Consider the following 13,001-nt stretch of genomic DNA (forward strand, 5'->3'; position numbering starts at 1 on the left):
AATTTCTCTCTAGCATCAATGCCAACTGTTGTTTAAGACTGCTGCTTACCCTTTTCTGCTCCTTGATATATTCCATCAGCTCTTCTCTTGTTTGCTTCACAGCTTTTCAATAGCTTTTCACTTTTTCTTGCTCTTCTAAAATGGCTGCTTTACAATTGACTACAATAAAATAATAAGTGTTACAGTGTGTATACAGTTTACTTCAGATATTCACCCTCATATACATATAGTGAGATAAAGAGATTTCCCTCCTCTCACACACCTGCCTCAGCACATATATGCTTTGGACATCAGCCTCTGACGATTCTTGCAAAAGGGATGCAGGAAGCAGAGGCATGTAAGTGGGCAGAGCAACAGGGACACATCCGGTACTGGCACCTGCACCTCTAGGACCCTAGAAGCCCTTTTAACAGTAGGAGAGGGTTTTGTTACTATCCAGAAACTCTGGCACCTGGCTGGCAACAGTGAGAATAGGATGCTGGACTAGACGAGTCATTGGCCTGATCCAGCAGGCTCTTCTTATGTGCCACCAAAAAGGTGACTGAAACCTGTACAGGATGGGTCCCACAGTGGTTGCTAGTGCCCATTCTGACTGGTCGGACGGATGGAAAGAGGGGGGCTAACAATGAGTGGTGTAGATCCCAGGACAGGCAGAGCAAATGTTCTCCCCTTCTTCCTCTCTGCCGTGTTCCACAAGGGCAATACTGAGACCAAGAAGCAGTGCACCCCTCTAGGATTGTAAAAAGGCAGGCAGTGAGGGCTGGAGGAGAGCCCCATTTGCCCAGATGGAGCAGCCTCCACTGACCCCACAACTCTGTGATACAAATAAAGGATCCAGGCCCGCCTTTCATCCAGGGCAGGTCTCCCCGTGAACCGCCCCAAACCTCTTGACGCATGCCCTTTACCTAGTTATGCCACAGTTGTTATCCCACTGCAACCCCCCCCTACAATGTAAAGCAGAAATGCTGTTGCCAAAGTGTTTATAAGAAGGCCTGAAGCTAAGTCACTTGTGGGTTATAAACTCTTTGAAAAAATAAACAAATATCTCTACTTTGCAACACATGGTTATTACTTCATTACTAGCCTTAAGGGTTCCTTGTTGCTTTACAATAACATTAGAAAGTAGCACTTTCTTTACTGGCATAATCCACAATTAACCATAACAGTAAGTAATTTAAGGATTATCCAAATATACAACCAAGAGCTACAAATATCTTTCCCCCCCCATATGAACCAGCTCCCTGAGACACACTATTAGTGTATTTGATTGTTTAGGCCAGGGGTCCTCAAACCTTTTCAGCAGGGGGCTGGTTCACTGTCCCTCAGACCTTGTGAGGGGGGGTGAACTGCCATGGGGGGGGAGAAAGAGCTGGAGTTGGGAGCCCCCACGGCCACAGTCCCCGCTGAGGGAGGAGGACCAAGCGCTGCCATCGCCGCCTTGCCAGTTACGATAGGGGCACAGGTGTGGGGGCAGCGCAAAATCAACTAAAAATATGTCCATAAATTAAAATATTGATTATTGCCAGAGCTGCCGGACGAACTTTGAGGCGGTCACAGCAGCAGCAGCAGCAGCAGCAGAGCCACTTGAGTGGGAAGAGGAGCTGGAGGAGGCTGCGGGAGGAGCACACACGCGGCCCAGAGAGAGAGTGGAGGGAGGCGTTGCCCCAAAGAGAAGCCAACGCTCCCCCCCTCTCGGCAGCCTGACAAGGAGGGCAGTTGAGGTTGGGCGCAGCACGTAACATGAGGGAAGGCGAGAGGGCACACGTCTCTCTCTCTGGAGGGGGGGAGTGTGTGCCAAGTGGGTGGATGATGGAGGGAGACAGCCCAGTGCCAGGCTTCAGAGGTTCCTTTCGTCGCATGAGGGGTTGCTGCTGCCGCCGCAGCTACTGCCATCGCAACCCACGAAGGCAGTGGCTGGCAGCCGTCAGGGCTTGGCTGCCGCGCAGCCGCTGCCCTTGTTGCCTGCCTGCCTGCCTGCCAGCCACTCTGCGCTGCCGGCCACCAGTGGAGCAATATAAGCACCATTAGTAGGAAGTGAGCAGTGGGAGCATTGCAGGTGATTATATGTAAAGTATTATATCCGATTTCTGGGTGAGAGCCCAGAAATGATGGGAAAAACAACTTTGGGAACCACAATCAGAAGATAACTGGAAATTCGAACTGGAGATGCTGGATGCTGACTTATCATATTTCCTGAAGAGCTCGGCAAGGAGATTATTGGACAGTGCTCTGGTTTTTGGATACAATGAAAAAGAGGATATTCTGGACATGGTTTGAAAGGGATGGAAAGAGGCCGAAGTGGGGAGAAAAAGGGTAAGAAGAGGGGTGGGGTGAAAGATTTTAGATGTATAATCAGGAAGGCCCTCCATGGACCCCGAAATCAGAGTGTTAAAAGGAAATTTGATTGCTATAGAGAAGAGATGTCGGAATTGTTTTTAAAGAAGGATAGTTTTATATTATATAAGATGTATTTAGAAATATTAGCAGCAGCCTTAGGGTATTAAGAAGTTGTATTTTGTAATTATTTTGATATATTGATGATGAATAAAGTTAGTTAAGATTATAAGAAGTTAAGTTTGTATTATGAAGTAAAAAGTTCTGTATTAAGAAGTAAATAACTTTGTAATTTTAATGTTAAATGAAATAAGATTTGATGGAAATTATGAATTTAAGTGAGGAATAAGATGATAGAAAGTTACTAAAGTAGTTTGGAATTGAAAGTAGTGGAGAGAACGGGGGAAGTCCCCCTAATTAGATTGAAACAAGAATATAATTAAATTAAAGAAGTTGTGTTCCGGTGTAGGTGTTAGGTATGTAGGTTTGTATTTTCTTTCTTTTATTTTTGTTTTGCTTCTGCTTTGTATTTGTTGTTCTTTTTATGAGGTGGTATACTTGTTTATGTTTGTTTTGGAAAATAATAAATTCTTTTTAAAAAAAGTAAAGTTATCATTGTGGAACAAATCAGTATGGCATTGTTTGTACGTTTCATTTAGGTCTATCTGTGTATTGTTTTACAACTGATTACATTTTAAAAAACTGTCAACTCACATCAAAATGTCATTTTCTTTGCTGAAACCTTTTATTAAGAAATAATAAATTAAATAGTGGATTTTGTGAAAGAATTCAATACAAGGTGAAGTGCGGGAGGAATTGAATGGGGTGGGGGGTGGAGGAGAGGCGGAAAGAAGAGCTAATTTGTCTGTGGCTAGGGGGCTAATTTGTCCCTGGACGGTTCTGCCAGGGGTGCAAGATCACCTAGCTACAGCCCTGCCTGCAATGCAGGAATCTCAACTAAAGCATCACTGACAGATGGCCATCCAACCTCTGCTTAAAAACCTCCAAGGAACCTCCACCACCTCTCAAGGAAGCCTGTTCCACTGTCAAACAGCTCTTACCATCAGAAAGTTCTTCCTGATGTTTAGTTGGAATCTCCTTTCTTATAAATAGTTCCTTATTTACAAATATACAGAAGAGCATAAATACAGGAGGAGACATTAATAATAAATAATAATTTTTTATTTATTATATCCTGCCCTCCCCAGCCAAAGCTGGGCTCAGAACAGCTAACAAGTAAAAATAGCAGTGTACATAAAATCACACAGTCAATTAATTAAAATACATTCTAAAATCAATTCAGAATCAAATTAATGGCAACCATTGGGCTAGAGTTCTATGAGGATTACAGAAGGAGAGAGGGGGTCACACTGCCTTGGCCAAAGGCCTGGCGGAACAGCTCTGTCTTGCAGGCCCTGCGGAAAGATGTCAAGTCCCGCAGGGCCCCAGTCTCTTGTGACAGAGCGTTCCACCAGATCGGGCCACGGCCAAAAAAGCCCTGGCTCTGGTTGAGGCCAGCCTAACCTCCCTGTGGCCCGGGATCTCCAAGATGTTTTTATTTGAAGACCGTAAGGTCCTCCGTGGGACATACCAGGAGAGGTGGTCCCATAGGTACGAGGGTCCTAGGCCATATAGGGCTTTAAAGGTTTAAACCAGCACCTTAAACCTGATCCTGTACTCCAGGGGTGGCCAATTCCTAAGAGACTGTGATCTACCCACAGAGTTAAAAACTCACGGTGATCTACCCCCTTTTTGGGGTTCAGGTCAAAGTTGTTGAGCTTTTCTTAGGAAGAAGGAAGGCCTATTTTGGTGAGGTTCCAGTCCAAAGTTGTTGAGTTTTTTTCCAGGGAGGAGGTAAAATGTTGAGCTTTTTTTTAGGGGAGCCACAATTGTTCAGCTTCTTTGGGGAGAGCCAATGATCTACCAGTGATCTACTGCGACATCCGGTGATCTACCGGTAGATCATGATCTACCTGTTGGACATGCCTGCTGTATTCCACTGGGAGCCAGTGCAGCTGGTATAGCACTGGGTGAATGTGATCCCGCAGAGAGGAACCCGTAAGGAGTCTCGCTGCGGCATTCTGCACCTGCTGGAGTTTCTGGGTCAGTCTCAGAGTGAGTTACAATAATCAAGAACTACCAAAAGAATGAACATTCACTGCAACACATCAGTTACCCAGAGAAAGGCACTGCATTCTATTTTTAGCAAACTCACATCTCTCTCTCTATCTCTCTCTCCCTCCGTGTGTGTGTGTGTGTGTGTGTGAGAGAGAGAGAGAGAGAGAGAGAGAGAGAGAGAGAGACGTGTGTGTGTAAGGCACAACAGCCAGTTTGTAGCAATGTTGCACTATCACTGATTATTATTTTGTTGGGAACAAACCTGGATGAAGGATTCATTAAAAGACACATGTAGTGAATTGTCGGCAGACATAGCTCTACAATAACGAAAGAAGAGCATCTGCAGGATGAGGTCAGTGGCCCATCTAGTCCAGCCTCCTGTTCTCACAGTGCCCACAAGCAGGACCAGAGCACAAGAACACTCTCCCCTCCTGCAGTTTCTTTCTATTGATTACTTAATCATTTAATTATTTGTTTTACTTTATTCATTCATTTTGGTCATCATTTTTTAATACAGATTTTTATACCTTGGAGATTGTTATTTTTCAAACTGAAGATGTTAACTATTTTAATAAATATATGACCAACACTTCAATCTGAAGTATATTTACTAAGGAGTAAACTCCACTGAATTTCCATTGCTTTCATCCAATAGATGAGAGAAACATTTTCACAGAAATAAAACTGTGGATTTTGCAGCTTGTGTACAATTTTATCCTTTTCAGTTGGTGGCACGCCAACGGTTGAGAGCCCCCCCCCCCAAACCCACCTGACTGAAGAATCCTCCAGTGATTTATTCTGACAGTTACCATATATGAATTGGTCTTTAAAAGGACCATGTCAAATATAAGCAAGATGCTAAAGATAGAACAAAAACAGTGGAACATTGCCAGCACACCACACCATGCAAAATCCACACCAATGATATTACAAAGAACACAAAGCTGCAGAGGAAAGGCCAAGTGCAGTACTGTAATCAGAACTTTACTTATTTTAGGAAGTCATGTTTTTCACGCATATTACATTCCAAAAAAAAACTAAGAAGTTTTATGCAAAGCCTTTCTTTGAATATAATAAGTCTCCTTTATAATTTGCATTTATCCACCTGGATAGCATATGTCTGAAATGGAAATCCCAACATACCCTGCTCAAAGGAAACAAATAATATTTTGGACTCGCTTATACTGTACATCTGCTGCAGATACCACTGTAAAAAACGTTCAGCATTCCCCTGGTGACATAATATCATTTATCACTGTCATATTTATGTCTCCACAAGGAACAATATTTCCAATTTATTAAGTTACTTGGAAAACTTGGATTTAGGTAACATTCAAGATGTTTGTAGAGAAAATAAGTTGTTTTTATAGGGAAAAGTTAGAAAACTGAAACATTTTCGGAACTTTAATGGAGGGGCTTTATACACATTGGCCTTGTACAGATAATGATAAACAATGGTTTACTGTTACAAGACTGAGGTGCAGTGAGCTTTGGTTTCTCCTGCTTGTCCTATCCCCACCCTGAAATGGCTGAAGCTCTTGCTTCAGTTTTTTAATTCAGAATTTTTAATTGATCTGAACTATGTTCACTTTTCAAACCATTGTTTATAAAGTGGCATGTTTCATCTAACCTTTGTTTAGATTAACCATAGTTTAGGGATCAGATGCTATGCTAAACTGTGATTAAGCTTCTCTGTACCTCCTCATGGCTGTGCCACAGAAGGGGAGGGGAGAGGAGCTGTCAGGGACTGGCTGGATAAAGAAGAGTGGTGGGAGCCACCAGCCCAAGAGCCCCCCAAAGGAGGACTCTGAAGATGACACCTTAGAGACCAGAGCCTGGTGGTGAGACACTGAGGAGCACTCAGCAGAAGAGACGAGCTGGCAGCTGATAGAAGCAGGAGACCTGAGTGATCAAGGGGATCAGGAGAGGAAGGGCCTTCCAGGACAGGATTAGAAGCTGAGAGTCAGACAGTCCCAGTTCTGCTGACTGTCCTTCACCCCGGCTCCGCTTGAGGAGGGTTCTGCATGTAGATAAGCAACGCGCCAGACCGTCACAGAGGAGGAGCTCACCCCCTTGATGCAGCCTTTGTCTGCTTGGTAGGATGAGTGGTTAGAGGGGAAGGGTGGGCCTATAGCTTAGTTTCAGCAACACCTTCATTAAGATGAACCATGGACATTGTTGTATTGTTGTTTCTTTGCTAATAAAAAGCTAATTGCATTCCATATCTTCTGTTTGTGTGCCCTGCCCTGAGGATGTCCTGGCTCATTGATAGCTCCTTGACAGCAGCACTGTTTATCACTATTACACAGTGATGACCCAGATTTTTTCTAGGCACTAAAAAAAGCTATGGTATTCTATTTTTTCCAGATTTCTATGCGTTTGGCATTTTGAAGAGACAGGGTGCTCACAAATCCTGGAAGTAACAAGGTAACTTAAATATATTTTCTTTTACTATACCAACTTCATATTTTGCTTTCCCCTACCCACATGTGATGGGGTTAGGATGCTCCCCACAAGAAAAACTGCTGCTCATCCGAGATTTATTTTGCAGTATTTATTATATATACATATGTACAGTTCAGAGTAATTCATTACATGTCTGACTCATCGCTGGCAGATACTGGGAGTGCCCCCTTCCGGTTCTTCCTCCAGCAAAGTAACCTGGGGGGAAAAAACCCCTCCTCCTCTGTTCTTGTTGCTTCCATTCCTGCCTTTCCATCGCAGACGGAACTGGCATTCCTTCTCTGTCCATGCTGGAACTAGGCAAGTGGTGTTGAGGCTCAGATCCCTTGCATCCCAGACCTCTCTTCTGTTAACTCTTTGTCTCCTTACAGGTAGGTAGCTGTGTTGGTCTGCCATAGTCAAAACAAAATAAAAAATAAAAAAATCCTTCAGTAGCACCTTAGAGACCAACTAAGTTTGTTCTTGGTATGAGCTTTCGTGTGCATGCACACTTCTTCAGATACACTGAAATAGAAGTCACCAGACCCTTATATATGGTGAAAGAGTGAGGAGGGGTATTACTCAGAAGGGTGGTGGGAATGGGTGACTGGCTGATGGGTGTGGAAAACCTGCTGATGACTGTTAACGACTGCAATTAGTCCTAAAGGAAAAAGCAAGGGGTGATATGGCTAAAGATAGCTTTGTCATGTATAATGAGATAAGAATCCAATGTCTTTGTTCAGACCAGGTCTCTCCATGGTTTTGAGTTTGGCAATTAGTTGCAATTCAGCAACTTCTCTTTCCAGTCTATTTCTGAAATTCCTTTGCAGTAAGACCGCTACTTTGAGATCTTGTATAGAATGTCCTGGGAGATTGAAGTGTTCTCCTAGTAGTTTCTCTGTCTTGTGATTCCTGATATCAGATTTATGTCCATTTATCCTTTGGCGGAGGGTTTGGCCTGTTTGTCCAATATAGAGAGCTCAAGGGCACTGTTGGCATTTGATGGCATACATAATGTTAGAAGATGAGCAATTAATAGTCCTGAGATGGTATGTTCGATGTTGTTGGGGCCAGTAATGGTGTTGTCCGGGTTTATGTGGCAGCAAAGTTGGCATCTGGCTTTATTGCAGGCTCTGATACCAGTGTCCATGTTGAGTCCTGTTGTTGTATTATTGTGGGTGAGTTGTTGTTTAAGACTGGGTGGCTGTCTGTAGGTGATGAAAGGTCTTTCTCTTTGTCTCCTGCCTCTCCCCCTTCCTGCCTGTAGTCCTCTAAAAGCTCAGCCTCTCCTTGCTCAACCCCCTCCCTCGGCTCTAGCCTCCCTTCGGGCAGCCCTGTGACATCCACCCCCCTCTCTAAGGCCCTCTCCTCTCCGGAAGCGTCCCTGCTGTTTGGTGAGAAATGGAAACCTACGAAGTATTCCTCTTCGTCATTGGTGGATTCAAACAACCCCCTGAAGTTACTCTCGCCCTCCTCTGACGATGGAAAACCTACAAACTCTTCCTAATCGTCCATGGGTGCGAAAGTCTCTTTAAAGTCCCAGTAGAGGGGTTTGCTTTTGGGGAAACAGCTCGTGAAATTCCTCCATTAAATACGTTTCTTGTACTCTCTCAGTGTCTACCCAGGAACTTTCTGTTCCAGGGGCGTCTTCCCAGGCCATTACATACTGCAGCCTATTCTCCCACCACCTAGAGCCCAGGATCTCCATTACCTCATTCTGTTGCTCCTTTTCTACCAGTGTGGGTGGTGGGGGACCTTCCTCGGTGTCTGATAACTGTGTGCTGCCTGATAGGGCGACAATAAGGACCTATGAAACACCGGGTGTATTTTCATGTTCTCTGGCAGCTTGATCTTAAAAGAGACCGGGTTGATCTGCTGTATTACCTCAAACGGCCCCAGTCTCTGAGGCTCTAGCTTCCTACATTTATCTCTGAGAGGTAGTCCTTTAGAGTACAGCCACACTTTGTCTCCTATCAGGATCCTTTCCCCTGCTGCCTATGCGCATCTGTGGTCCTCTTGTAGGTGGCCTTAGCCCTTTCCAAATTCTCCTTCAACATCCGATGCATAAATTCCATTTCTTCCACGAACTCTTCAGCTGCAGGTACAGACAGTACTTCCTCCCTGTCTGGGAAAGCTCTCGGATGTCTCCCATAATTGGCCATAAAGGGAGACACCCCGGTTGAGTCGTGTCTGGAATTATTGTAAGCAAAGTCTGCCAAGCATAATTTCTGCACCCAATCATTCTGTTGGTGGTTAACGTAGCACCTCAAGTATTGCTGCAGGATGGCATTTGCCCTCTCAGCTTGCCCATTCGTTTGCAGGTGCCTGGCTGAGGTAAAGTTAACCTCTACTTGCAGCAATTCCATTAACTTCCTCCAGAAATGAGAGGTAAACTGACCACCTCTATCACTCACGACCCTCAAGGGCATGCCATGCAGTTTAAAGACGTGGTCCATAAACAGCCTGGCTGTTTCCTCCGCTGAGGGTACCTTGGCACACACTATAAAATGTGCCATCTTGGTCAGCATATCTACTACCACTAACACCGCTGTTTTCTTCTGTGACATGGGCAGGTCAGTGATGAAGTCTAGAAATAGCCTCCCACGGCTTGCTGGGTGTGGGCAAAGGCTCTAACAGTCTTGCTGGGGCTCTCCTTTCTCCCTTTGCTCTTTGGCAAACCCCACACCCCCTTACGTACTCTGCTACTTCTTCTTTAACCTTAGGCCACCAAAATTCTTGGGTTACCAGATACATGGTTTTGTTCCTTCCAAAGTGCCCTGCAGTGGGATTATCATGATGCTGCTTAAGAATCTTGGCTCGCAGATCCTCCCCTGACACATATAGTGCCCCCTTGTGATACAGCAAAGCCCCCTTTTCTTCAAAGCCTCCTTCCTAGTTCCTGCTTTGTCTTAACTCTGACAGCTTTATGAGCACAAACTCAACAGTAGCAGTCAGAGTTCGCAGTTCAGTGTCACTCACTAGCATGGCAGTGCAAGCCCATTGTTCAGGTCTGAACACTTCCCTTGCTGCTGGGGGTCCCTGTCCATCCAAGTACTCTGGCTTTGTGGACAATGCATCTGCCCTTACATTTTGCACTCCTGGAATATATTATTTACGTTTTGCACTCCTGGTATGTCCCGGGTAGGACCTTAAGGTCCTCAAATAATAACTTTTTGGAGGTCCTGAGCCACAAGGATACGAGGTTGGCTTCAACTAGGGCCAGGGCCTTCTCAGTACTGGCCCCGACTTGGTGGAACAGTCTGTCACAAGAGACCAGGGCCCTGCGGGATTTGGCATATTTCCGCAGGGCCTGCAAGACAGAGCTGTTCCACCTAGCCTTTGGGTTGGTTTCAGTTTAACCCTGATGTTTCATTCTTTTGGTGTGGTTGGTGGGCTACTTAAAAATTAGGCTGCAGTTTAGATTAAATTTTAAATTGTATTTTAATCTGTATTTTAATGAATTGTTTTATGTTTTTGTTGTGATTTTATTGGTATTAGCCACCCTGAGCCAGGTTTGGTGGGGAAGGGCGGGGTATAAATAAAATATTATTATTATTATTATTATTATTATTATTATTATTATATCTTGAAATTAAACCCTGCAAAGAATTCTGTCCACATAATCTGTCTTTGATTCAACTGCCTCGCTGTCCTCCAATATTCTAAATTTTTATGATCAGTACACACCTGGATCTGTTGTTGAGCTACTACTAGAAAATGCTTCCACGCCTTGAATGCAGCAAAAATTGCTAAGAGCTCCTTGTCAAAAACCGTGTAGTTCTGCTCAGACTTGTTGAGCTTCCTGGAAAAAAACACACAAGGCCCCCAGTCTCCCCCTGTACACTGTTGTAACAAAACAGCTCCTATCACCCTGTCAGACGCATCTGTTTCTACTCTCGTGGGTTTCTGTGGGTCTATGTGCAGCAGGTGTTTTTCAGAGGCAAATGCTTCTTTTAATTTTTCGAATGCCTTTTGCGCTTCTGCGGTCCAGCAGAATCCCTTCTTTCCCCTTAACCATCTGTTATGGGCCAGTTATCTCTGAATTTTTTTTATGAAGTTCCCGTAGAAATTAATGAAACTGATGAACTTCTAGCCATCCTTCTTAGTTTTGGGTGTCTGCCAATCTAGCATGCTCTGGACTTTCTTTTTGTCCATGGAGATGCCTTGTGCTGATAGGCAGTAACCCAAGAACTCCACCTTTCTAGCATGAAAGTGACATTTCTCTAATTTGGCATACAGTCTGTGTTCCTTCAGCTTCTCCAAGAACTGTTGTACATGCCTAATATGCTCTGTTTCCTTCTCTGAATAATTAAGAATATCATCCAAAAAACATACACAGTTCTTGTACAACAGTGGCCCCAACACGTGATGCATGAAGGCTTGGAAATGGGCGGTGCCCAATTGAAGACTGAAGGGCATGACCTTGAATTCATAACTTCCTAACAGCATGAACATGGTTGTTTCACCCCCCCCTCCCGAATCCTGATCAAATTATAGGCCCCCCCCTTAAATCCAGTTTGGTGAAGATTTTGTCCTTCTTTACTTTAACAAATCATCAATGCGTGGCAAGGGGTAGGATACTAGTTTGGTAAGGGAATTTAGGAATCGGTAGTCCACCACCAGCCTAAGCTGGTCTGTGTTCTTTTTACCGACAAAAAAACCTGGGGAACCCCCTGCTGCAGTACTTTCTCGGATAAAGCCCCTTTCCAGGTTTTTGTCTATGAATTCCTTCAGGGCCTGCATCTCTGCCTCAGACATGGAATAAAGCTTCCCTGGAGGTAATTGGGCCCCCAAAATCAGGTCTTTCTTACTGTCATACGGTCTATGGGGTGGCAGCTTATCAGCCTCCCGCACGCTGAAAACCTTATAGGCGGCATACTGCAGAGGAATCCTTGCTGCTGTCTCGGCCCCCTCCCCTTTAACCACCTCCGCCCGCTTGGCTCCCACCTCCTTGTCCCTTTTGCCACCCAGACAATGTTCCACACAGTGTGCTGAGGCGAAGGCAAGCGACCTCTGGTGCCAGGCTATCAAGGGTCATGTTTCACCAACCAACTCATGCCAAGCACTATGGGGTGGCCCGAAAGCATGGTTACATGGAAGGCTAACATATCTGCATGCCGCGACACTCTCATCCTCATGGGCAGGGTCTGCTGCGATACCTCTCCTCCCACCAGCGGTCTCCCATCGATGGTTTTAATCTGCAAAGGAAAATCTAGAGGCCGGAGGTCCAGCTGATGTTCGAGGGCAAATTCAAGGTCAAGGAAATCTCTCAGAGCTCCACTGTCAATTAATGCAGGCACTTCCACTGGGTATCCATTTGGGAGTTGTAGTTCCACTGTTAATATGATTCCGGGTATCGGCGCATCTGCTGGGGCCCCTTCACTTCATCTCTATCCTGGTCGCTGCCCCTCACCTGCAACCAGGTTCCCTCGTTTCCCTGCACTGGTCCCTTCTCATTCTCAGCCTCCTTGACTGCAGTTCATAGAATCCTAGAGTTGGAAGAGACCACAAGGGCCATCCAGTCCAACCCCCTGCCAAGCAGGAAACACCATCAAAGCATTCCTGACAGATGGCTGTCAAGCCTCCGCTTAAAGACCTCCAAAGAAGGAGACTCCACCACACTCCTTGGCAGCAAATTCCACTGTCCAACAGCTCTTACTGTCAGGAAGTTCTTCCTAATGTTTAGGTGGAATCTTCTTTCTTGTAGTTTGAATCCATTGCTCCGTGTCCGCTTCTCTCGAGCAGCAGAAAACAACCTTTCACCCTCCTCTATATGACATCCTTTTATATATTTGAACATGGCTATCAGATCACCCCTTAACCTTCTTTTCCCCAGGCTAAACATACCCAGCTCCCTAAGCCGTTCCTCATAAGGCATCGTTTCCAGGCCTTTGACCATTTTGGTTGCCCTCCTCTGGACAACCAAAGACTCCCAGTCTTTCCAACGCGGGCACTGCCTGGCAAAGTGTTCTGGCTTATTGCATAAAAAACACTTTCTGGCCTCCTTCCAGCCTTTGTCCTCTCCTCTTTTTTGCGCGCCCGTGTTTAAAACCCTTTTGGGGTCAACCGATCCGATTTCCATTGGCTCCTCACCTTTTTTTCTGGGC

The 13,001-nt window shown here is 45.1% G+C and overlaps 1 protein-coding gene across 1 annotated transcript in view; it reads right to left on the minus strand.

Moving 5' to 3' along the window:
* CCDC91 (coiled-coil domain containing 91) overlaps nt 1–13,001 on the minus strand; it is a 116,586-nt gene that overhangs the window by 24,499 nt on the left and 79,086 nt on the right. The window contains 1 exon segment of the mRNA XM_033148222.1: nt 50–159. Within this exon segment, the coding sequence (XP_033004113.1) occupies nt 50–159 (110 nt within the window).

This window comes from Lacerta agilis, chromosome 5, assembly GCF_009819535.1.
Source record: "Lacerta agilis isolate rLacAgi1 chromosome 5, rLacAgi1.pri, whole genome shotgun sequence".
NCBI lineage: Eukaryota > Metazoa > Chordata > Lepidosauria > Squamata > Lacertidae > Lacerta > Lacerta agilis.